The sequence below is a fragment of the Coccinella septempunctata genome, chromosome 4, assembly GCF_907165205.1.
Source record: "Coccinella septempunctata chromosome 4, icCocSept1.1, whole genome shotgun sequence".
Classification (NCBI taxonomy): Eukaryota; Metazoa; Arthropoda; class Insecta; order Coleoptera; family Coccinellidae; genus Coccinella; species Coccinella septempunctata.
The window spans coordinates 24,581,178-24,608,521 of NC_058192.1; the positions used below are offsets into that span (position 1 = coordinate 24,581,178).

A 27,344-nucleotide genomic window follows, 5' to 3' on the forward strand; every position below is an offset into this window, starting at 1 on the left:
GGTGGAGGGGTCGGGATATATATTAGGAATAACTTAAGTTTCAAGATATTCAAATATGATGTTGAGATTGCGCAGCTTGGGATCATCTTGAGATAAGGAGGTGTGAGTGTGGCAATATCTATTGTCTATAGGTCGCCCTCATATAACTATAAACTTTTTCTTGACGGTTTTGAGTCGATGATCTCAGAGATGATTACTTCTGCTGATTATGTTGTCTGTCTTGGAGATTTTAATATGGATTTTTTCATTAAAACTAGCCCAGAAGTTAAGGGATTTATCCGAGTAGTAGAGAGTGTTGGTCTGAATCAAATAATTGATGAAGCTACCAGAACCACTCCCACCTCCTCGACATTAATTGATTATATACTCATATCTGACATTGTACGGTGAAGGATTCTGGTGTTTTTCCTGTTCCACAGGTTAGTGACCATGATCTTGTCCACTGTGTTCTTAATGTGGAAACTCATGGGACCGGCTCAATTTTGAAAACTTATAGGGACTTCAAAAATCTTAACTATGACCAATTTAAGTCTGATCTTATGTCCATTACCTGGAATAATATTTATGACAAGTCAACAGTTGATGAAAAGGTTGATTTCCTATCCTCGAATATAATCACGCTATTAGATTTGCATGCGCCGTTCAGAACAATCAAGATATCGAAAAATTATTCACCCTGGTTAACAGACACTTTACGAGATATGATCAAGACTAGAAACAAAGTTTTTTCTAAGTTCAAAGCATCAGGTGAGACTGCTGACTGGAATGCGTACAAACAACTTAGAAATGCTATCACAGCTGCAGTCAGGAGGGAGAAAAGAGCCTATTATAGTAAATACATAAATCCATGCAGTAATTTGAGGACAACCTGGTCTTATCTGAGAAGATTGGGCATAGGTAAGAATAAGAGCGTAGATCTAGACCCAACACTTTGCGATGTTGATCGAGTGAATCAACATTTTCTGAAATCTGTGCCTTGCCTCTCCCCTGACAATGATCTTCTGTCTTTTTATGCCAATCGGGATAATTGCATCACTAGGGGAGAGTGGGGTAATTGGGAACGGCGGGTAATTGGGAACAGCTAAATAAAAAATACTTCCTCATGTATGACACTGTCTTCAACATTTTCAACGGATGCATCTGGCGATTCTCAGGGCTTACTCAAAAGTTGCGGCTATAAGTTGCATATTTCCTGTTACAGTGAGTCGATGAATGGATTCCGCATTTCAACTATAATTTTTTCGTGTGTTAATAATAATTGTGACTATCTTTATTTGAAGTTTAGAGGTGCCATATTTTGTTGATTCCATACTCGTACTATGTTTTTCCAAAACCTACGTGATTTGAAGTTGAAAGAAAATGGGTAAGTGAATGCCAGCCATTTTTAATTCTTTTGATAACTTGGGGTAATTAGGAACGATGTCAGGTGGGTAATTGGGAACGTTTCTTATTTCCCTTGTGTTCCCAATTACTTCTCTGCTGCTCTGGTTGATGGTTAACAAATATATTAACGTTGAAATGTGTTCTATCTAGATGCCAAGAAATTATACAAATAAGATCGAAACGAAATATGAAATTGAATATCCCTGCTGTGTGTTCGAAGATTTAAGAAACGAAAAGCTCACATTGGCTAAGCTTGAACTAAATACTCTGTTCCGAAAATTGAAACAAAATGAATTCAAGATATTATCAAGTTCACTAATGAAAAATCAACACGAAGAAAAGCAAAGAAGGCAAATACCTACAGAGAAATGTTAAGAAAGAAAAAATTCAACATAAAGAACCTAAAACCAACATAAAAAGGGTACAAGAAGGCACGCCAAATGCAAAGGACTGAGAAATTCAACCCAGGTCACACAGAAGAAGAATTTTTCTGCATAATTTGCTATGTAAGGTATGAAGCCCCACCAATGGAGGATTGGATCATATGAGATACCTGTAAACTAGGGGCACATGAAAAATGTACTGCAAGAGAAACAAGACGTGGATACTTGTGTGATATGTGCCACTTCTAATTATTTTTATTTGCTCCAGGACTGTTCACAATTACCCCATAGGGTGTCGGGTAAATAGAAACGATAGTATTTTTTGATTTCGTTGATATTTTTTAGGAAACGTTGATTTTTTATAGTTTTTTGTTTCCGATTAGTACATAAATGAGCAAAGTTCATTTTTCAATGGAAGTTTAATACTTTTAGTGATTTTTTGTATAATTTTTCAGCGTTTGAAATTAAGTGTTCCCAATTCCCCCACTTTCCCCTACTAGTTATTTCAAATTTTTGGTGGTTGACGAGGTTGAGGTCTTGGAATCTATCAGATCCATCAAGAGTAGAGCTATCGGTCATGATGGCATAAACATACTAACCCTACAATTGTGTGTTCCCCACATTCTGCCCCATATCACTCATATAATGAATTTCTGTTTACAGCATTCTGTCTTTCCAAACCAGTGGAAAAAAGCCATTGTCATACCTGTACCGAAGGTATCTTGTCCAAAGGACATGAACAACTTGCGACCTATAAGTATTGTACCCACGTTATCGAAAATCCTTGAGAAAATTATGAGTAAACAAATGTTGTCACATTTAAATACGAATGAAATTATTCCACCTATGCAGTCAGGATTTAGAAAGAATCATAGCTGCACCACGGCTTTGTTAAATATAACAGATGACATTATGAGGGCGACCGATCAGGGTAAACTAACTTTGCTCACTCTTTTAGATTACTCCAAAGCATTCGACTGCCTCAATCACGAGCTGTTCGAGGCTATTCAAGTTCATCTTGGTTTTTGTGGGGGTTCAATTCGGCTTTTGTCTTCTTATCTTGCTGGACGGTTCCAAGCGGTATGCAATGATGGTAAAATTTCATCTTTTTTGAAAATATGCAGGGGAGTACCGCAGGGGTCAATCTTAGGGCCAATTTTGTTTATCATGTACAATTCACAGTTTGTAAAGTTTATTATTTCCTGCCTGATGCACTACTACGCGGATGATAGTCAACTATATATCTCCTTTTACTTGCATGATTCTGCTCAGGCAATTTCTGCCCTGAATTTCGATTTGAATATCATCAATGATTTATCTACCAAACATTGTTTGCAGCTTAATAAGGATAAGACCGTTGCCATTTTATTTGGAAGGAGAGGAGATAGGATTAAATTTTTGAACCAAAATAATGTTGTTGTATTTGGTTCAGATACTGTTGGATTGTGTGACAAAGTTAAAGACTTGGGAGTCTGGTTAGATATCGAATTGCGCTTTACGGATCACATTTCTGCCTGTCTGCGGAAGGCCTATGCCATGCTGAGGATTCTTTATAGAAACAGGGAAACACTGGAGCGAAAAGTGAGAGTGCTACTATGTGAGTCGTTGGTTCTATCACTTTTAAATTATGAAGATTGTGTATATGGCCCCTGTCTGAACTACTCTGATAGAAAGCGGATACAGAAACTTCAGAACTCTTGTCTGCGACTGATTTTTGGCTTGAGAAAATTTGACAGGATTAGCCACACTCTGCGAATTGTTAATTGGCTCAACATGGAAAGAAGAAGATCTCTTCATGCTTCTTTACTATTTATGAAAATACTAATTAACCGAACTCCTCCATACCTCTACAACAAAATTACCTTCCGCTCTGATATCCATAATTTGAATATTCGATTCAAAGGAACCCTTACTCCTCCTGTATTTACAACTGAGCTATTCCGACGATCATTTTCATATTATGTTACGCTTTGTACAAATAATTTATCTGTCGAGATCAGGGCGGTTAAAAACATAAAACTTTTAAGAGCTATGATCTTCAGCAAACTTATGAATGAGCAAGTGGCAACTCTGCGAGTGTGATATACAAGTGAAAATTTTTTTTTCTCTTTTTTATTCATTCTCTGATATAGAGCATAACTTCCTATAACCATTATTTCTTTTTTGGGTGGTGATGCATCTTCTATATTTATACTGTCATTGTCATGAGCATGAGTAATTACCATTATTTTTTTTTTTAATCTTGTCAATGAATCATGGGTTTAGATTGAACAGTACACTTGAACAGTGTTCTGGATCTCGCCTTTTCAATTTTTTTTTTTTTAGTGTTGTAAGAGTTTGTATTTAGTTTCCATGAAATTGATTGAATGAAGACCTTTATTATTATTATTATTATTATTATTATTATAAGTAGTTTAAAGAGTACATAGAAGAGACAAACAAGTAACTGTACACCCTATTACACTAATTTCAAAAAATCATTCAATCTACAAAAACGGTTACCAAAGAGGTAGCTCTTGAGACTCTTGAAAATTACTTCACTACGGATGCTTTTAATGTCATCAGGTAGTGAATTGAAAATTTTCAATCATTCAAGAATCGATAATGAAACAAAAATATACCACTTCATGAATAAACGAAAGTATACTAACTGACAAAGAAACTGCAACACCCAGAAGGAGCTGTTTAAATTTTAAATTTTGTTTGGTAGAACATAGCAATCAGTAAATGATTGAATTTTGAAGAAAAAATACGAAGGGTTTACAAATTTTTTCATTGAATTTGTTAATAAAGTGTTTGTCCACCGCGGTTATCTATACACTCACCAACACGTCTTGGCATTGACGCAAGAAGATGGTCTATTTCTTCTTGAGGGATACTATCTCAAGCTATATGTACTTCATGTCCCAGAGCCGCCGGAGTCCGTGGGAGCTGGGTTAGATTTCCAAGCCTTCTACCCATGAGGTCCCAAACATGCTCTATGGGCGAAAGATCGGGGGATCTGGGCGGCCATGGCAAAATATTCCCATGTGTCGCTTCAAAAAAGTTTAAACTAACGCTGGCAACATGAGGTCGAGCATTATCTTGCTGAAATATTGGATTATCAAGCCGGTTAAGGTAATGGCTCCACTATTTCTGGAAGGTGACGCAGCGCTGTCATGTTACCTCGAATTCAGACTAAAGGTGACCTACTTCCATGTGCAATAGCACCCCATACCATAACGCCTATTGTCCGGTGTACATGACGCCCAACATCAAAATGAGGTTCACGTCTTTCTCCTCGACGTCGCCTTACCCCTCTTCGGCCATCATGTGCACCCAAGGAGAATCGAGATTCATCAGAAAAGACGACCTGATGTCATTCCGCATTCAAATGTTGTCATTCTCTGCACCACTGTAATCGTTGCCGTCGATGCTCAATCGGAAGAGGTAACACAAGATGGGGTCGATAATGCTGCAGTCCAAAAGACCTTTTACGGCGGTAAACCGTTCGAATAGTTACAAGATGGCCTTGTTCTCCTAACCACTCATCATTGAGTTGTCGCAAATTGGTCTCTAATGGCCATAAGTCTTAGACACCGATCTTGAACTTCATTTGTGCCCCTTCGACATCCTGTGCCTACTCTTCTTCGATTTTGGGCTTTATCAAACCACGCTTGACAACATCTCATAACAGTTTTTTTTTTGGTGTAGCAGGGGGAAAATCTGCAAGACAGACGAACACACCCTCTCCTGAGGGGGAACAGTGTGGGGATTCTCACTCTCTGAGCTCGAGACCCACTAAAAACCCTTAACTGCTTCTTCATAGGTTCCGGGCATTTTACCTATTAACCAGTTGACTCTTATGGTTTCTGGACTCTCATCATAGTCGTGTTGATATTTGTATGCTGCCTATAGCTTTTATAGGTTAAGCTCTTCTTTGGTGACATTTAAATCCTGATCTCTCGGTCTTCGGTGGTAGGTTCTTGACCTTCTAGCTTCTTCCGTTGGATCGTAGTCGACTAATCTTCGTAGTTCCTCATCTGGATGTTGTTTGGCTTTGTCAAATATCCTTTCCGCCTTTCTCTTCATAAATTCTGTAACTGGTTCCCATTCCAAGTCCTTGTAGATTTGTTTGTTCCTAACAAACCAGGGTCTTCTTCGTTTCTTGGGCCATGTCCCACTATGAATTCTATGGGATTGTGGTCTGAAGTTCCGTCTTCTATTGTATCAATGCTGATTTCTTCAGTGATGTCTTTCATTACGACAATGTCCAGTACATCGGGTAGTCCATTTACTCTTGGTATATAGGTCGGTATATCAGGTCCTATCACAACTGCATTAAGTTTTTCAGCATAAATCTTCAGTCTTCTCCCGTTGGTATTTTCCACCCTACTGTTCCATTCCTGCGATTTGCAGTTAAGATCACCAATTATGATTTTCGGGTGTCTTCCTTCTAGTAGCATTTTTAGATCCTCTTCCAGCATGTCCTTATTCGGTGATTTATAAGTCGAAATAATCTTCACTTGTACTCGATTGGTATTCACAATAATCGATATTGCTTCTACTTCTTGACCATTGAATATTTGGTCGAAATGGTGATCCATATTCCTTCTAGCCAGTATAGCAACGCCACCTGTGCTGATAGGTCTATCATTTCTGTAGATATCGTAATTGGGAAATGCTATCCGAACGTTGGGGTTAAGTCTTGTTTCTTGGAGAGCTATGGCATCTGGTCTCTGAGTATTATATCAAGATGGCGCCAAGTGAAGGTGACGCTAAACGTGATGAGAAACAAAATAATCAAAATCAAGCGAATGAAGCTAAAATTTATTACAAATGTTGTGAGAGAAGAGAATGCAAAACATTACTGTGCATAAATTGTGATGGTTTATATCACAAGTCTTGTGCTCAAGCGAAAAAATTTGTTTTCCTAAGTGATACGCATATTACATGTTGTGAGAGAACAGAAGAGGAGAGCAGTCAGCCAGTTATCACAAAACCGGAATTACAAATGATGGAGATGAAATTAAACTATATGGCTCAATTGTTGAAAGCAGCAAATGAGAAAAATGATCTACTTCAATCTTTTAATTCTTTCTTGGTGAATCGTATTCAGGAATTGGAACAACGAAATAGTTCGAATGAAAAAAAAGATAAACAAATAATAAATATGGAGAGGTTACAATTGCCATCGATAACAAGCAGGGATGTGATATTAGAAACACCGATATATCGACAAAACACATTTTCTGTAAATACTCATGAAAATGAATTACAGATGCGAAAACCTGAGACCTCGAAACAAAAACAACTGTCGAACATAACCCCGGAGAATGTTTTGGTGGAAATAAAAGGAATGGATTATGCCGCTGCATTATCGAGAACCGATTTAAGTGATACCGATCAATCAACAATAAATAAAAACAAAACCAACGAGAGAAAACAAAACAAAGAAGCTAAGAATACATTCGAAGAAAGACGTCGAATTTCGAACAGGAAAAAAGTTCTACGTATTGGAACTGGAAAGTCTGAAGATAAGGGTGGTTTCAACGGACCCGACAAGAAAGCATGGTTTTTCATAAGTAGAGTGTCACCACACGTAACGGAGGACATGATTGAGGAATATATAAGGAAAAAAGAAGGATTTGAAAACCAGGAAGTGGAAGTAAAATATCTGCAGTTCAAAAGAAAAAAAGGTGAGTTGAAGAGCTTTCTTGTAAAAGTATCTTTCGATAAAAAAGATGAGCTATATAAGACAGAATTCTGGCCAAAAAACGTAAGTATTAGAAGATTCAGCTTCGATGCATATAATAAAAATCGCCCAGAAAATGATTTTTTACAATAAAAAATTTAAATCAAATTGTACAACAACATCATCACACTGTTATCCTGCATCATAATATGCAATGTTTGAGAAATAAAGTAGGCGAATTGGAAGTTTTTCTATCTGGTATGAGTAATCCTCCCTTATACATATGTATTACAGAGCATTGGCTAAAGCCCAATGAAATTGTGAACATCCATGGTTACAAAATGGTTTCCTCCTTTTATCGATCATCTCTTGAGCATGGTGGGTCGTCGATATACACTAGAATGAATAATGAAGATGCTAGTGAGGTGGAGTATCTTCGACGAGAAAGTGACGAACTCTCCTTCGAGTGTTCATGTATTCGAGATAAGGAAAGACATCTACTCATTATCTGTGTCTACAGGTCAGGTAAATCCTCTTTGGAGATGTTCTTTGAAAAACTTGAAGACATATTGAGGTTGGGTATTAGGAATTTTCAAAATTATAGGATAGTAGTCTGTGGTGACTTCAATATCAATCTTATGGAGGATAATGTTGAAGGTAAAACTTTACTTGATATTTTTTCATCATTTAATTTTCAACAAAACATATTTCAAGTCACCAGGGAAACAACAACAAGTGCTTCCTTAATTGATAATATTTTCACTAACTTTAATTCTGTCAATGATTGTGGAGTACTGAAAACTGCAATATCTGATCATTATGGTCAGTATATATCAATTGATATTGAAGAAAAACAGAGAGCGGTAAGAAAAACTAAGAAAAAAATGTTCACACAAGGAAAATTGAATGATATTTTCGATACTTTGTCTACGGAAAATTGGTCAAATGTATATGAATGTAACAATCCGAATGAAGCATACAATTGTTTCATCCACAAATTTGAAAATGTTATAAATAGTATAATTAAAAGCAAAACTGTACAAATCAATATATCAAAAACAATCGAATGGATGACAAAGGGAATAAGGAAGTCTTGTGAAAATAAGAGGATTCTTTTCAGGAGGAAACTTCAAGGTACTATATCGCACAGTTACTACAAAAAATATATTAAAATTCTGAAAAAAGTTATAAAAGTAGCCAAAAAATTGAGCTATATAAATTTCATTGAGCAATCAAAAAATAAGTCGAAAGCTGGCTGGAATGTTATAAAACAACTCACCCAAAATCATAAACATGTTAATTCCAGTATAGTGAACAATTTCAAAGATGTTGGTGATGATACAAGAGCCCTTTTGAATAATTTCAACAATTTTTTTATTGATAATTGCCAGGATGTGAATACCAATAGAACTACTAATATCAAACTTTTGAAGAATAACGACTCCTCTTTATTTTTGTATCCGACAGATGAATATGAGATAAAGACGAGTATAAAAGAACTGAAAAATATAAAATCGACAGGATATGATGAAGTACCAGTCTGTCTTCTTAAGAAGGTATCGCCTTTAATAGAGGGTCCCCTATGCCACATTATGAATAGGATAATGATCGAAGGAATATATCCTGATAAGCTGAAAATGGCCCTGATTAAACCTGTGTTCAAAAAAGGTGATAAATCTGATATGAATAATTATAGACCTGTCAGTTTATTGTCGAATATTGGAAAGGTTTTTGAAAAGATTTTACTGAAACGAATGTTGGACTTTTTTGAGAAGAAAATGATTTTGACAGATTATCAGAGTGGTTTTAGAAAACAGCGAAGCACAACAAACGCTATATATCAACTCCTATGCAGAATTATGGATTCACTGAATAGTGGAAATAATACAGCAGCCTTATTCCTAGATTTGTCAAAGGCTTTCGATAGAGTGGATCATCAGACTTTATTGAGAAAATTGGAGAGATATGGAGTTCGAGGAGTAGCACTGGATTTGGTCAGGTCTTATTTGAAGAATCGAAAACAGTGTGTCATTGAAACAGATGAAAATGGCGAATTCCTGAAATCTGAAGAACGTCAAGTTAAGAGAGGGGTACCACAGGGATCTATCCTCGGGGCATTTTTGTTTATTGTGTACACCAATGAACTGCCTGATGTTGTCAAAAATTTTCTAACTATGTATGCAGATGACACGTCTCTGGTGTTCTCAGAGAACGATTCAATAAAGTTGAAGGAAAATATAATACAAGCACTTCTAACACTGGACGAATGGTTCAAGGATAACAATTTATTACTGAATTTTAAAAAAACTCAAATGTTAAGATTTTCATTTAGAGATGAAGCACTAAATGAACCGGACAGAATTGCTTGTAACAATTTTTCATTACAGCCCAAACCTACAGTAAATCTGCTGGGAGTTGACATCGATGCACGTCTGGACTGGAGGTGCCATGTTGAGGGGGTGGCAAAATCACTGGCAAGATGTTGTTACTCTGTGAGAGTTCTAGCAGATTCAGTAAGTCAGCAGACAGCTTTAGAGATGTATTACGCACATGGATATTCGAGGATGAGGTATGGTGTAGTTTTTTGGGGGAACTCCACAGACGCTGCTCGAGTATTTGTTCTTCAGAAGAAATGCTTAAGGAATATTTTCTGCTTGGATAGGATGGAGTCATGTAGGCCTATTTTCGTGAAATATGGTATACTGACATTGCCGTCTATCTATATCTATGAGGCCGTTTCTTTCGTACTCAGTAACCAGAGTTTATTTCGAGAACATATAAGGGACCATGAATACAAAACGAGGAAGAAAAATGATTTAAAGCCACCACGGTTAAAATTTTCTTACATCCAGAAAAATGCTGAATACCAGGTCATTTCAATATATAATAAGGTACCAGGAGAGACCAGACTACTTTATAATACCAAGCAGTTGAAAAGTAAATTAAAGACATTTCTGATAAATAAAGCTTACTATAGCGTATCTGAATATCTAACTGATAAAATTAAAATTGATGATTTCATTATGTAAGTTATTATAAGTTTTTTAATTTGACATGCTCGAATCCTATTATGTAGGAATAATGTATTATTTTGGGGCGAATAAATATTATCTATCTATCTATCTTCTCTTCAATCAGTTCTTCGAATTCGGGTCTGCGGGCTCTCAATCCTTCGACGTTCCAAGAGACGATTATGAGATTGTTCTTTATCGTCGCATCAGCCATTAAATATTCTGAATGATTTGCTGCATCTTCTTCTCAATCTCTTTCTCCAGATTCTGCATCATCGAGCTGAGGAGGTTTTTCGTGAACTTATCCAGTTCCTCAGTGATTCCAGAAATTCCTTTCCTGGTTTCGGCTTTTTTGACGTTTTTGCCTTTTCCGTCTTTTTCTCTGGTTTCTTCGTCTCATTGACTGCAGTTTCCAGGGGTTTCTTCACTTCTGAAGAGTTTTGGGCTGGCTTCGGAGTATTTTGTGTTGGCCTCGAGTTGGTTTGGTTCGATCTTGGCGATCTCTTGGTCTTTTTAGTGACCAATTTCCATTCGCTACATCCCTTGTAGTTGGCTGGATGTCCTTGCTCTCCACAGAGAACACAAGAAGCATTTCGCTCCTCGTTCTCCCTGGTAAGCGTACACTCTGTGGAGCTGTGATTACAGGAGCATTTCACGCACCTCCATGGAAAAGTGCACTTACTTTGGGCATGTCCATATCACTGACAGCGATAACATTGTCTAGGCCCGGTCGTCCTTCTCTTAGGTTCAACAACACAGTTCATGTTGTAGAGCCTTCTCACCTCGAAGATACCCTTATTCTGGGTTTTAACCAGCAATAAGGTCATCGGCTTCTTTGTTATATTTGAGGTCATCCTTATGATCTCAGCATCGACGATCCCTTGATCCTTGTGGTTGTCAAGGATCGTCGGGATATCTGCATCCAGCGGTAGATATCTCACTACTGCGTAGATTTTTTTCTCTTCCTCCCGTTGAAGAGTGTAAAACTCCCTATTTATTTTATGAAGGAAGTCCGTCATCCGTCTGTGGTCTTCGGCGGTTTGTGGGATGACCCTAATTCCGTCTTTGACAGTTGTCGCTCAGCTATAGTTAATGCCGTTTCGCATTAACGCGTTGGAAATTGACGTCCACTCTGACGTACCTCTCAGGGTGACTGGGGGGATTTTTTCTTTCCTCTCCTCCACTGGAGTGGTTTTCTGTTGGGCTGGGGTTTCCAAGACTCTTTTTTTGTTCGAGTCTTCATTGGACGAGGAGCTATCCTTTCTCACTCTTTTAGCGGGTGGGGAAATTTTGTTTTGAGTGGTTTTGACCACCTCCATCTTCTGTTTTTGAACCGGTAAGGCCACTTCTTGGACATTTTTCAAAACAATGTTCTGTTTGAGTGCTTTGGAGTAAGGACTTTCCTTATTTCCCTCCTACAACTCGAGCCTCTCCCTGAGATTTTTAATCTCAGCTACTAAGCTAGATACGCATCTATCTAGCTTATTCACACTCGCTCTCAAACTTGCGTTCTCCTTTTTCAAAATATCGTGTTCGGACACGACATTAGCGATTCCTAGCGCGTCTTCTTCCTTTACGGAATCGCAGTCCGAATGGTCAGACATTTTAAAATCTAATTAATAATTTCTATGCTACTCAAAGCAATTTGAAATAAAAATTTTCAAGACAGAAAAGAAAAATATATCTCATGCATAAAAACAAAAGATACGAAAAATAAGCTCACCTGATGCTTTCTGCAGAACCAACGATCTAGACCGATCTGGACTCTGAAGATGAACATCAACTTCGAAAATTTTAACGAATTAAAATTTCGATAACACACACACGTATACAACCTACACAAACTTCACAGACGGAATCAAAAATTCGGTAGCTTCGCTAGTGTAAACTTTCTCTTCGACTTTCTCTCTTCCACTTTCTCTTTGAAAAATGACGTATCGCACTGGTATCATTCAACACGTCTAACTCGCTTCGACGTCCCGAGGTGAACACATAACAGTGGTTGTATTTCTGTTCGTACGGTTAGCTATTTTTCGAAATGACAATCCCGCCTTCCGTAAACCAATAATTTGACCTCTTTCAAACTCCGCCTACACGTGCTCTAGGCATTTTAACAACAACTGAACATCGACATTGGATCTGCTCGAACATCTAGTTTGTTGACTACAATATTTAAGTAACAAGAAATGTTTATTTTAAAAAATTTTACCAATTTTTTTCCAAATTTTAATCATTTACTCCTTGCTATATATGTTTCACCAAAAACAATTTGAATTTAAACAGCTCCTTCTAGGTGTTGCAGTTTCTTAGTCAGTTAGTAAATTTCGGGTTCAGATGAGGTGAATATGAAGGACACTGAGGAAATGAATGGCCAGTCATGTGCCTGGCCATTTATGTACGACCCCTGCTGCTTAAAATCGAAAGTATGTCACCCTATATACATTAAATTAACCCACCCCAACACATATGTGTTGTTATATACACATTCACTTACCCCAAAAAAGTTCTGCTTATTGATAACTCTGGTCTAGGTATCAAAGTGTGTATGTGAAGGTTGAACTGCCTGTACATGTGATGAACGATAACCAACAACCAACAGAGTATACACAGTCGAACGTACTGAAGACTGAAAGCCAACGAAATGCAAAGATCGGGATCCTGCAAAAAAATTCAATAAAAGTCATTTGACTCCTTCACATTTGTTGTTCTCGTAGTTTTTTCAATGGAGTGAGTGTAAAGGTTTCACTCGGTCTTAACGCAATTCAGTTCTTCACATATTACCAGAAAAACATTTTAAGAATTTCTGAAATAAATATTCTTCAGTGTCACGATTTTTATTACGTAAGTCTGAAATGACAGCATATCGTATCTTCATTCAGAGAAACACTTCACTCAGAGCTTCATTATACAGGGTGAGTCTTAGACTCGTACAAATATTTTAACAGTAGCTTCTTGAGGCCAAAATAAACACTTTTTTCCTTCACCGTTTTTTCCAAATCGTCTCGGTTCAATAATTACAGGTTGTTGGAAAACCATAAAAATAATCTACTGTTGCTGACGTCAAAACAAAATCCGGGAGAGATAAAGGCTGTATTCGGGTTCGGCTTTTTGACAGTCCGAGAATTGTTCTAGGACTGCGCAAAACTGTTGCGCCCTAGTATTAAATCCTCTGCGCAGCTCTAGAACCATTCTCGGACCGTCCAAAAGCCGAACCCGAATACAGCTAAAGTGTGACGTGACCGACCCCCGACCCTGACAAATATCACTCTGTCGATTATTTGGCATGTCTAATCATGTAAAACCCTTATATATTAGCTCAATGCATATTTCAAATTTAAGCCAAATATGTAAAAAACTTGTAACGCCACAACTAAACGTTGAAAACGATGCGTGCTAAAGTTATTGTATTGAAATTTGAAATACCTCGTATGTGCAATAATTTTTTCTGAATAATAGAAATTTTCTTAGAGCAAACAAGATTATGAAATAAACCAAATGAAAATTCCTCCTACTTGCCCACAATTTCGGGATCTTTCTTCCATTTGAAAAAATATTGAGGTCATGAATATGTATGTTTAAGATTTCCATAGGCGTATCAGTATTTTTTTAAAACTACCTATATAAACTTTCAAAAGAATGTAAATTTATCATTACCCTTTTCAGTATTGACATCTGAATAATATAAAAATGCTACAAAGACTACTGTCGAATATAAAAGCTGAGATACTATCATTCTCCAGTAAAATGCCAATTCTCTACATTATTTGCTAACCCGATAGATATAATTGATAGAACAATGTTTCTTTCTATAAAAGCGCAGCAAATATACAAACAGATTTGTTGGAAATTTCCAGAAAAAGCGGTAACGAGAATATGTCACACTGAGGTATCTACTTTGTTGTTGATTTCCTGACGTTGGACGTAACTGTAGAAAAAATGATGCTTAATATAGACGTCATAAAAGTGAACTATGACGTTTTTCACTACACTAGGAAATAATTTTCGCAAAACTCATTGAATACACAAAAATTTTATAATTTCAAAAATGAAAAAGTTGGTAATTATCTGCTAAATTCAAAATGAGAAAATTCTTCAACTGTAATACTGAAATTTACCGCTCAGTTTATATCACCTATGATTGATGATATACTGAAAACTGCAACCAAAAATTTCAATCCATTTTTCAAATATGTCATTTGAAATACAAGTCCCTGATTGAGTAGACCGACTAGAGATCAGTTTCCTCTTCGACTTAAAAAATTTGCGAATATTGAAACTATAATTTTACATTGTAATAGCAGATAATTAGAGTGCTATTGTTACAAACTTTCCATTCTTCCTATCCAAATGAAATATTCATAAATATATTTCATCTATGCAATTCCATTCAATTGGGCCCACTTGAACACATGGTAACCAGCAATTAATGGAAATCGAAAAATCGTATCGGAATAAATCATCAATATTCAATTCCAAAAACGATGTGACGCATCTGCAAAGCGAATTTTCGATATTCAATTTACATATATTAATCAGTGATTTCGTGAGTTTTCATTAATTAATTCCGTTATGTAAACTGGGTAAATTTCATTATCAGAATATATGACTTTCAAAGTGAAAATGATATTCATTTTTCAGGTTGGGCACAAAATCCAATGTGTTAACTGAAGGATATTCAATGCGAATTTTCTAATTTCAATTCTTTCATTGCATTATTTTTAACCGAGGATCGAGGCGCTGTAAGGGAGGTATTTGCCATGGGGAGAAATTAGGTATGCCACGTTAGGTGGCCTTTTACTTCTGCTTTTATTCCATATTTTTCAAAATTTGAAAAAACATTACAAAAACTTTCGGAGAAAAAAATATTGATGGGACGTTCAATATAAATTGTAAACATCCTTCAAATATTAGCTCAGTTTGACAAAGCTTGAACAGTGAAGTTGATTGACGGCAGTTGATTGACGATCTAGACTCAGTGTGTTAAAAGGTGAGGGTTCGTTAACATTGAACGGGGATACCCTGGATAGCAAACTTCTGTGGAATAAGCATTTTGATAATGCTACTGTCAGAGCTATAAGGGCTCTGATGACGTGCAGACGTCGAGACGTCTATGCGGCAAGAATTGGGGTTTTAACCCAAAAATACTGCGATGGATGTACGTCATGATTGTAAGACCTATAATCACATATATGGGCAGTAGCCTGGTTTGCTAAGGCAAGTCAGGTAAGTACGAGGAGAATAATCGACAGAGTACAAAGGCTTGCCCGTGTGTGCACCACGGGAGCTATGAAGACTTGCCCAACTAGGGCGCTTGAGATCATAACAGACCTCACACCTCTACATCTAGTGATTGATAGGGTAGCCCATGAGTCCATCCTCAGATTATCTAAGGAAGGAAGAGGTAACGAGACAATCAGGATCAGAGAGTTTGGTCCTCTCTGAACGGTTACATATCATATGCAAACCTTTCCAGTGACTTAATGATCAAGAAATTAAGCATTGGGTGAACTTCAGTACAATGCTAAGTAAAAGAAAAGATTGGGAACGGGAATACACCGACTACAATCTTAAAGAAAATACAATAAAATGGTATACAGATAGTTCTAAAACCGCTACAGGAGCTGGCGCTGGGATTTACGTGGCGAGTACCAAGTGTGGACTATCGTTAGGCTCCTGTACAAGCGTTTTTCAAACGGAAATACTAGCAATCGAAAGATGTCTAGACGTAAATCTAGAAAGAAACTATCAGAAGTGTGATATGGCTATTCATACAGATAGTCAAGCTGACGTAAAAGCACTGAGCTCCTATGTAATTGATTCAAAGCTGATTTGGGGTGCCGGAACAAACTCAATGAGGTAGGAAAGAAAAATAAGGTCTCTTTGATCTGGGTTCCGGGTCATTCGGGAATGGCAGGAAACGAGAAGGCCAATACACTTGCCAGAGAGAGCGCACAAACGCCACTCACTGGCCCAGAACCCTTCTGTGGTATAGGAAAATTCACCTACAAGAAGGAGTTTATGGAGAAGGAGAAAGCCGAAAGGAAAAAACTCTGGCGGAATCTCTCAGGGATGGAACACTCCAAAAAATTCCTTCGGAATTTTGAAACTGCTAGATCCAAAAAATATCTGGATCTCAGTAAGAACCAACTACACCTACTTACTCACTGGCTTTCTCAAAGGACATTGTCTCCTAAAGAAGCATCTGTTGAGAATGGGTTTGTCGGACACTGACGAGTGTAGATTCTGTGGGGAGGAGGAAGAAACTCCTATTCACCTGGTTACGGAATGCTATGCCATTGCAAGCCAAAAGAAAGAGTGCTTTGGATAATAAACTTGTAGGAGTGGGGAATTATCCTGGTTGTAGCCGTTCCAGATATTGGATTCCATTAGGTATCTGGAACTGGAAGACGAGCTGTAAAGGCCACGAGGAGAAGAGCTCTGTTAGGGGGCGCAATAGACCTTAAGGTCGCAGTGAACTGTAACCCCTTCTCATTATATACTATATAAAGGAGAGGCTTCGTTTTTCAACACAAGGTAGAGGTAGAAATGGACAAAATAAAGAGTTTCACCAAAAACCATTTATAAAAACTTTCAAAATGAAGAAAAATCTGAAAATAAATACCGTCAGGTGAAGTAACTTCAGAAGAAATATAAAAATTTTCCTCAGAATACAAAAAAAGTGAAAAGTGAATAAATATTGAAAATAGTATTGTAACTTCTTTGGTATCTTCTTTTATAAACTTTTTCGGCATTATAATTCTTATATGGCGTCCCTTCCAATATTCTTTTGTAGTTTCTGACCATTTTGTAGGTGTGCGTATTTACCCGACAAAAGGACAAAAGAACAATCTATATATTATTATTATCGGTAAAATAGATATTTTTCTACAAGCGTGCGCGTTCAACCTTCTTCCCGCACGCATTTCAAGTTGCACTTTCCCAAAAGGTGCGGGAAAAACGCCTGCTATTTCTTTCCCGCACTTGATAGGATATTAACTATTATGTACCGAGGACGAAACACTTTCTATTACAGTCGAGCCTGCAAATTGATAGCCAAGGCGCTGCCGAGACAAATAGACAGTTTTTGCCGACGTGCTTATTACATTTTAAGTTCAACTGCATCATAAACACTTTATTTATGAATTCGTTTAGTGTCCATAATTGACTACTTTATTGGACTCAACTGTCACTATCATTCGGTCAAGTTAATATACTAGATGCAAACAACACTTTATTCAAGGAAGGAGAATTGAACTTCGACCTAAAAACAAAATTATGAATTACTATTCTGAGCATAAGTGTGGTAGTGAATATTAAAAACACATTCTTTGTTATCATAAAAATGCATGCCTGAGGAAGTCGAGCTCGAAGTGAAAGCACAGTTTTCGATATGCAGTACTCTTGATGAACTACTTCCTGGCCCAATATTCTGGTGGCAACACTTATTTTAGTAGGTACTTTCCGATTCATCTATGTAGTCCATAGCGAAGAACTTTTGTGAGCTTTCAATTCACTATTGAAGTAAGCCAGAATACTGTCTTCTGTCGATTTTACAATTTTCTTCGTTTTACACCACTCGTTATAGGCCGCATACCTATTTTCATAAGCACTTTTAGATTTGGTGGGCGAGCAATAGCTCGCTTTGCTTGCTCTGCCATAAACTTTTGGACTCGTCCATAAAGACCTTATTTATGTACTTGTTACATAAATGCCTATTTTCGTCGACCTCACATACCTTCATGAAATTAAGAAGTTTTCCTTTTTATGGCCTCATCTAGGTGTCCGTTATTGCCAATTCCCTGAGCTCTGGTTAAGTGTTAGTGTTATGTATATCGCTATCACTATCCATTCTTGATTATACCGAACACTAACATTCAAATCACCTAATTCACTGGTAAAATCTAGCCGATTTTGTAAAGAATTAATTTGACAACATCTACAGCGGGTTTCATAAAACTTTGATTGTGCGATCAACGATTTGACAGTAACTTGATTTCTAAAACGAAATCAGTGAAACCTTTTCATTGCTGTATATATTGAACAAGTAGCAATTGAGAATAATTTAATGGACGTTTAAACATCATAATTTGATGCGAGAATGATATTCGGAATGATCATGACTTAATTATCGATTGAAAACAAATTGACGTCTGCTGGTCAATCAAGCGTTGATTCCCTGATCAAGCTTTATGAAACCCGAGGCTAATGACAGTAATTGCCACAGACACTCATGTTTTCATCAAATTCTCTATTCACAAAATTGATTCAATTGCCCCGGGATCTAATATATTGCTTACTAGCGGACCCGGCAAACCTAGTTTTGCCATTTAAATTATTTCTAGGGTAGATAATAATAACTAACCCATCGTGATTGCTCGATTGTTCGTAAGAAAAAGGAACGCCTTTTTTTCTGTTCTGTACAATTTTTTTTGGGAATATTTTGTTATGTAATCCTTGCCCTAACAATAATAAACACAAGAAAAAAAGAATTGTCCAATTTGGTGCTATCGTTTGAACAATAAAGCATTTTGAAGTAAACCATAGATCCTCTTTTATTAATATAGATGGGCCTCATCTGTCCCTTTGTCTGCAGTCCGTCGCTTCAACAGGAGCATATGAGATCCATATCGCAGATCACCATACACTATCAGTCAATCACCTATAGGCGGACGTACAGAACTGCAGATTCTTGCCTGTTGATAGCACACACTATGAGTCCAGTGCCAGGCGGAAGGGAGATCGCAAAGCAGGACTGCTGGTGATCCGCATTATTTCTCACAGTTTTCCATCATGCTCCGTCGAAAACTGCACAATTTACCTTCTTTCAAGTAAGGTTGTGGGTGGAAAAGTGGGTTCAAGATAGAGATACTATGTCTCATGTGACAATAACTGAAGCAGTCTCACCAAGAGGATTCAATGAACTATTTGAGTATGAGTGAAAAGGATTTCCAAGATCTCCTAGCTTTGGTTTCACCCGGAATCGAAAAAGTGGACACTTATTCACGCCAGGCAATCAGTGCTTAGGAAAGGTTGACTGCAGCTTTGAAATGTTTGGCAACAGCCAAAGTTTAGAAGAGATTCAGTAGCGATTCAAAGTACCAAAGTGATGGTGTGTACGCATCATCTCCCGATGATCCCGACTCATGACTTTAACTTTTCTTAATTCTTTGCGTAATGCGCATCTCAATTTTTTACTTCACCGTATCGACGCTAACTGATGGCACGGTCTTTTTTATAATATTCCAACAGCACGTCATCTCATAATCTCCGTAGCTGTTATTTTCAATTTTCCACGAACATGGGTAGGCCCAGTACAATTGGATAAATCCAGGAATAAAGGGCAAAAGCTAGTTCACTATCCATGATCCATCTCTATGAATCAGTTCCTTCGCGAAATATCATTGCAGGAATCCGAATGACCTATATCGTAAAACTGTATATAGTCTATCCAAATCCGAGAGGCCAGCGTAAACAAACTGACTAACGCGTGATCGTATTTAAGGTACTCCTCTTATTGGTCAAAGCTTCAGGAACGCCATGTTTGCAGGTGGGAGTAATGCAGAACCGCATTACGTTTGATTCATTGATTGTATGCGAATTGTTGTGCAGAACTGCAGAGATCATTCATTGCTTTTTCTTTCGTAAATTGGTTTATAGTTGTAGCAAGTTATTCAAGTTACAAGCATTTAAGATAATGTCAAGTACTGATACTGCTGAGGAATCGCGTGTTGACTTAAGTCCTCCAAAAAAGAGACGTCTGAAACGACACTTCAGTGCCGAGATAAAAGATATGATTTTGAATACTTATAAAATTGAGATTATTCAAAATGCAGGAATGTGTTTAAAGGACGTAGAACTCCGAGTTGCTGAGACACTCGGCATTGGAGCTCGAAGTGTTAGGAGAATTATTTCCGAATACATAAATTCCGGTGTTCTATCACAGCCGGCAACAAATCAAAATCGGACCACCAAATGGGAGTCCTTATCAGATTTCGATAAAAATGTAATACGGCGAAAAGTTCACGAGTTTTTCTTCAGAAATGAACACCTGACTATAGAGAAAGTATTAAAAATAGTTAATGAAGACTCGAACTTGCCAAATTTTAAGAAGAGTACCTTCTCTATAATATTGAAAAAACTTAATTTCAAATATGGACGTCGCCAACGCAACAGTTTTGTTATGAACCGTGACGACATTAAATGTTGGAGAAGAAACTATCTCACGAAAATTAGGACCTTCCGTGATGAAAACAGGAAGATTTACTGCTTGGATGAAACTTGGGTAACTGCCGGTCATACTAAATCCAAAGTGTGGACCGATGAATCAGTTACATCTTCTCGGCAAGCGTTACTTGCTGGATTATCTACTGGATTAAAAATCCGTCTGGGAAGGTCTTGAATTTTGAGTTTAACCCTCGGTTTCATAAAGCTTGATCAGAGAATCAACGATCGATTGACGGATGAACGTCAATTAGATTTCAGTCGATAAGTTGGTCATAAGCATTCTGAATATCATTCTTGCACCAAATAATTATCTATACACGCCCATTTGATGATTCTCAACTGCTACTCCTCCAATATATTCGGAAATATGAAAGTTTCAATGATTTCCTTCGTGAAATCGAATGCCAAATCATTGATCGAGCAATCAAAGTTTTGTGAAACTTGATGTAAGTACCTTTTTGGTGGAAAACAATTTCAACATTCTTTTTCAAATGAAGCGAATATATTTTTCCAGGCAAAGGGCAAAGAATTATAGTGTGTCATATTGGCAGTGACACTGGTTTTTTAACTGGAGGACTCTGGACTTTCCAATCCAAAAAACTGGTGACTACCATGAAGAAATGGATGGTCAGTCCTTCGAAAAGTGGTCGAGGGTATACTTCCTAAATTGGAGGAAAATTCTATAGTAGTTTTAGATAATGCTCCTTACCATTCAAGGAAAATGGAAAAAATTCTTAATTCACAATTCAGAAAGAGTGATATCCAACAATGGTTGAGGGAGAAAAATATTGATTTCACCCCTGACCTCATAAAAGCGCAATAGTTGCAGATAGTCAGGCAGAACAAAGAAAACTTTGAAAAATACATCGTGGATGAAACCGCAAAGGCCCAAAATATTACTGTACTTAGATTACCTCCCTACCACTTCGAACTGAACCCTATTGAATTGATTTGGGCCGATGTCAAGAATTTTGTGGCAGATAAAAACACCACATTTAAAATGGCTGACGTACAAAATCTTTTTCAAGAGGCTCTCTCACGGGTTACTTCCGAAAGATGGAGAAAGTGCGTGAAACATGTCAAACAAAAAGTTGAGGTAGACATGTGGAAACTGGATAATATTATGGATGATATAACACCAGTCATCGTCAACTTAGAGGAAAGTTCTGCATCTTCTGACGACACTACGGGGTAGTCATTTTTACAAAAAAAATATTGTTACACATTTATATACATAGTATTTATTAAAGTGGGAACTTTAGATTAATTGTTCATTACTGAGACTCGTAGTCAAGCATACATATTTTTCACCGGAACTGGAACACTCAAAAAGTTTTAAAATATAACGCTCTCGGAATTCAATTTATTACTACACCTCTGCGTTATCACGTTCTTGACGCGTGATCATTGCATGCTGCAATGTTTACCGGTGGCCTCTTGGATTTGGATATACTATAGACTTATAATACATGAACTCACTGTCACGTGACTTTTCAGTAGATCGAGAGGTTGGGTGCATTAAAGAGAGAAGAGCTTATACGTTCTAATCGAATAAGAAAGAGATGAACTGATTCCGTATGGGCAATGTCAAAATCATATGATGGATATAAACAAATATGTGGCGCAGACGTTGCCCACAAGGGAATTTGTTCATACGTTGATTATTATTCACATTATATTTATTCTTGAATGAAACTCACATAATTTTTATATTTTCCATTTCGAAGGAATGTTAAGGAATTCCTGTTTGCCTTCTCGGAAGCTTGTTGAACATTTATTATGGAAAATTTTTACAATTTTCGCAGACTTTGCCTACAAGGTGTTGATACGTTGATTATTATTCTCATTACATCTATTCTTGAATAAAACTCACATATTTTTGGACATAATTCATTTCGAAGGAATGCTATGGAATTCCTGTGTGTCTTCTCGGAAGCTTGTTGAAAATTTATTAAAGCAAATTTTCCCATAAACTTGTGTTCTATAACCTTTTGACAGCTTGCCCACAAACTCTCCATCTTATTCAACCTACCGACCTCTCTCTCACAGGCGGAGTCCATGTTATTATAAGTCTATGTAAAACAAACGAAAACAGTATATATGCAGGAAGGACGATCATTCGCCTGCATGCTAACTGACATTGTGTGGTAGGGAGCTTTTGAGATCACGATCCGACACATCTGTATCTGTCGCCGATCTGTTATCAGTCATCATCCGTACGGCTCCCACGCACCTTCAGTTCGCGCCAACTGCAGTTCCAGATCTTCCAGATTAACTGATCAATGTGTGGACGATCCCGATCGACAGCCTGACGATTATCTTCAGTTAAACCGATAGTGCATAAGACCGGGGGCGCATTATGACGAACAGTCGGACGAAGAGTAAATCAATACGAAAAGTGAATCAGGACGAAAAGTACTCGCCTGCAAAAATAGTAGAATTTTTGTTCGGAAATTAGTAAAATGTAATTTTTTGTTCAGGTCGACGAAAAAGAAATATTAACCCCAAATCTGGCCAGAACGTAGTTTATACCTCACTTTAGAACAAAAAATTCCATCATTGCTATAGAAAGGTATAGCTAGTTATAAATCATGATTTGCATGAATTTTTATTTATTAACGAACTTAACTGTACGACAAAATAACACTTCCACTACAATGGATTTTCCCTTTAGTTTGAAGTTTGTATTACATTGAAAATATGATACACATGTCCGGCTCTGCCAAATTATGATACAGTACTGCAGCTAAATATGATTTTACATCAAATTGTCAGAAATTACCAATACTATTCGAAGTTACATGACTTGACGATAATGAAATATATCTGTTCAGACAAAATTTATTTGATTACGTTTTATTTTCCTGAAATTATTGTTCGTTATTTTGGAATATAAGGCTATTTGAAGTAAAGGGTAAGAATAATTCAACAGATCCACTGAAATGAATCCTTGGGAAGCGGCTGGATCCAAACATTTTTCAAATGAAAGTTTCTTAATCTTCCAGGTGACATCCGACCTTGGAGTTCGATACGGAATAAAAAAAAAAATAATTTTATGAGAAATAAAAAGTTATTTTCAGTTACTTCGAAGGAAGTGGGTATTCTATCAAGATCATCTTGAGCATAGCTCAAAAGCAATTCATTTCATGGAAAAAAAATAAGGAGGAAATGAAGAAGATTACCTGATTTTCTGCGAAGAGAAATCTATTTGCATATACAAATCTATTGCACACGACAATTAAGTTGACCTTGAAATAACCCTGAAATAAATGTACTCATTTGAAGTCCTCTGAAGGATAAAGAAACTTTCATTTGAAACGTTCTTTGATTCGGGCTTTTCCATAAGAGTTATTCATCTTTCGAAATGGGACATCCTCACCTAATTATATTATTTGTGTGTATATAATATTATGAATGTATTAATTTTTTATGATCAATTTCATATTTGTGTTCATATTATATTTATCATTCTATTATACATATTGTCCTACAATAGTATCTCGCATATCATATATTCTTGTTCTCTCTTTCATGATGATAATAATATTAGGGGAAAGAGAAAGAAGGAAAATTATTATATGAAATAATATCCATATATCTCCTAATATTTTTTGTTTACTTACTTCATGTTCTTTGCTCGAGGGCAGTTTTACTTAACAGTTTAATAAATTTTCATTTTCCTCATCCAACCATTATACACAGATGTAGATCGAACTACCTAATAAGAGTTCGAAACATGTAAGAAGGGATTTTGTTCCTTTTTTCTTTTTTTTCAATAATTCACCAGTCCCCAAGCCGGGATATTGGTAATTGTTGATTTTTCTAAATAGATACATAATTTGTATTAACGTATCAGATTTGATGAGCAAAATAGTGTACTTGAAAATCTTGTATGGTCCTGTATAAAATAAATTAGGAAATCACTGAAATTCATGAAATGTGAGAATTGTAGCTTCAATCAAAACATTCCATTCCCGACATAGGCTCAAGATATTGTAAACATAACCATTGGAGCAAAGATTATAGAGAACTACTCTATAGTCTTTTCATTGGAGCATCCAGGTGGGCAACCCCCCCACCTCAAGATTCTGAGCCATGTTATGACCTTAATTTCTAAATCTTTTCTATTGTAGCTGTCCCATGAAATCTTTACATGAATAGTTACATATGATACATTATTGAAATCAGCAACAATTTGCAGAAGATAATTTATAGTTTGCATTTAAAAATCAGATTCCCTGTCATAACTTGAAAATGGCTGAATTGGAAATTCAATTAAATCCTATTCGAATAACTCATTGAAAAGTGCCAGTAGAATAAAATAAACATTTTCTAGTACAAGTAATTCAGCATTATAGAGAATTTCAGAATCTAGAAATGATAGGCCACCAATTCTGTTTTCAGATTTGTATTAGCGAATGACATGTGTCATCCGGCTTCCTCCAACTGCTTTGATTCTCGACACTGCCTTATAGTATATATAAGTATAGACAACGAATTCTGCTCACCCTGTACATCATGACAAATTCTATTTTGGAAGTCACTATTAGGATTATCTGGGGATATTCCTTTTTCATATAATATTCCGCAGTCAACTCCCTCATCAGTAGTTATCGATATACCCGATAAAAATTTCCAGCCCTTTTCCCTACATGGCTTTTGCTGAGAGTTTATCGATTTCCTCAGAAACAGCTGCAAACAAGTGATTTAGTTCTGCGGTAACGGAATGTATCTAACTTTGACTAATTAAAAGGATTAATCCCAATAAGTTGGGCAATTTGGCTCATATGTCTGTAATTGAATTAGTGGGTTCAGTGAAAATAAACGAGCAATATATCAACCTGATGGTTTACCAGGGAAAAGATTTATACACGGCAATAATTCAAGACTCAAGAGGCTCCGTCAACATTAGTTAAAACTGAAATCGGCAGTGAGTAACGACTTGAACTTTTTTGTCGATAAGTTTTTCAAGGTTTTTCCGTAAATCCTGTAAAGTAGGGGAGGTCACTAGAAAGAATAGTATGCTACCTCCCCTAGTAATACCTCTACTATACATGAATTGTTCACTGCGCGTATAGTTTATGATCACGAGTGTTTTGCTGATAACCTGAAGATATCTACATTATATGTTTTTATTTCTCCCCACTTCTACATGGTAATGTGAATGCCTGGTTATTTTTATTACTAAAACTATTCTATACTCCTAGGAGCTCAAGAGCTGAATGAGTTCTATTCATTCGTAATAACACGATGACTTGCTCAATCTTCAGTTATCCACAAAATTTGAATAGGTAGGTATATTCAGTAGGGAAAGTTACAGAAAAGATAAATTTTTGACTAAAAGCTATTGAAATTATTTTTCCTGCTAACATTTCTCTCGTTTTGAATAGAGACATCAAAGAGAGGACACCTGAAGTTGAATATGCTTGAAATGTTCTTAAAATGTAACTCCAAGGTCAGACTGAATGTCTGCATTAGATGTTTTTCTGGAGACTAAGAACCTCTTAGTTGAAATATTTTTGATTCAGGCTCTCCCAAAGAGTTATTTTAGTGGACCTTTTGAAATGGGTCACTCTGTATGCTAGGCATTAAGAGCTCTAAATGACGACTAACAAATTGAATCTGCTGTACTTACACAGGAGAAGTGTAAAAAAAGTCCCTTCTGGCTCTGAACTGCCTGCATTGTCTTTTAAGGTAGCCCAATATTTTGATGGAGGTATTGGCAACTGAATCGATGTGGTAATTGAATAAAAGCTTATTATCCAGCAACAATCCAAGATCTGTCTCTCTCTCCGTCTCTTCTCGGAAGGAAGTACAATACAATCAGTGAATATTCGAAATGAGAGGGATTTCTGTTGTTCCTGTTCCTTATTTGGCAGGTTCAGGAAAATGTTATTCTTCTCACAATATGTGCCTAACTCTTCCAGCCCAAGCTGCACGTCCACGTAGTCACGTTTGCCCCCAACCACAGAAAAAAAATTCAGGTAATCGGCAAAAACTGGAACTTCGTGAAACAAAGAGTTACTCCGTTCATCCATTCATTGAAATAAAAAAGGACTCAAACAGGAGACCCCAGACAGCAAATTGGTCAAAATTTATTTCACGTGCTGGAACAAACTGAAATCTATTGTATCTATCATCAGGTAAGAACCGAACCGTCGAAGCAGCACCCAACCCTTATCAAATGCCTCACTGAAGTCGATGTACACAACATATACAGCCGCACACGGCTGTCAAGAAAAGTGTTCACGGACTCAAGAAAACCTACCAAATTAGTTTCAACAGACCTACACTTGAAGAATCTATGCTGTTCTTGAATAATCTGAGACCTAGTAATGAGGTGGAAAACTCTAGACGCATTCACTTTTCAAAAACAATGAATAGTGTCTGCCAGAAAAAAAAGACCTTATATGCTTATTCATAGGACTGACCGGAAAAATTTTCAAGTAAAATGCTAGTATTAACAGTAATATTGAAACTCACCCACAGCATGAAGGGATACAACTTTTATTCCAAATAAGATAAGATGTTTTCATAGAACAGTGCCAGGAGAGAAATTATAGGTTCTGCTAATATCAACTTCGAATAAATAATGAGCGAAATGAGAATATTGATACTGTTCAAAACTTCATCCGTCATGAGCGATACAAGTCGTAAACCTACAATTTC

The 27,344-nt window shown here is 36.8% G+C and overlaps 1 protein-coding gene across 3 annotated transcripts in view; it reads right to left on the reverse strand.

The window, feature by feature from the left end:
• Window positions 1–27,344, reverse strand: part of LOC123311194 (adhesion G-protein coupled receptor G2-like) — a 273,671-nt gene that overhangs the window by 66,704 nt on the left and 179,623 nt on the right. For all 3 annotated transcript variants that reach the window (XM_044895016.1, XM_044895018.1, XM_044895017.1), the window contains one exon: window positions 12,946–13,109. In XM_044895016.1, coding sequence (XP_044750951.1) covers window positions 12,946–13,109 — 164 coding nt within the window. The remainder of the gene's footprint in view (window positions 1–12,945; window positions 13,110–27,344) is intronic.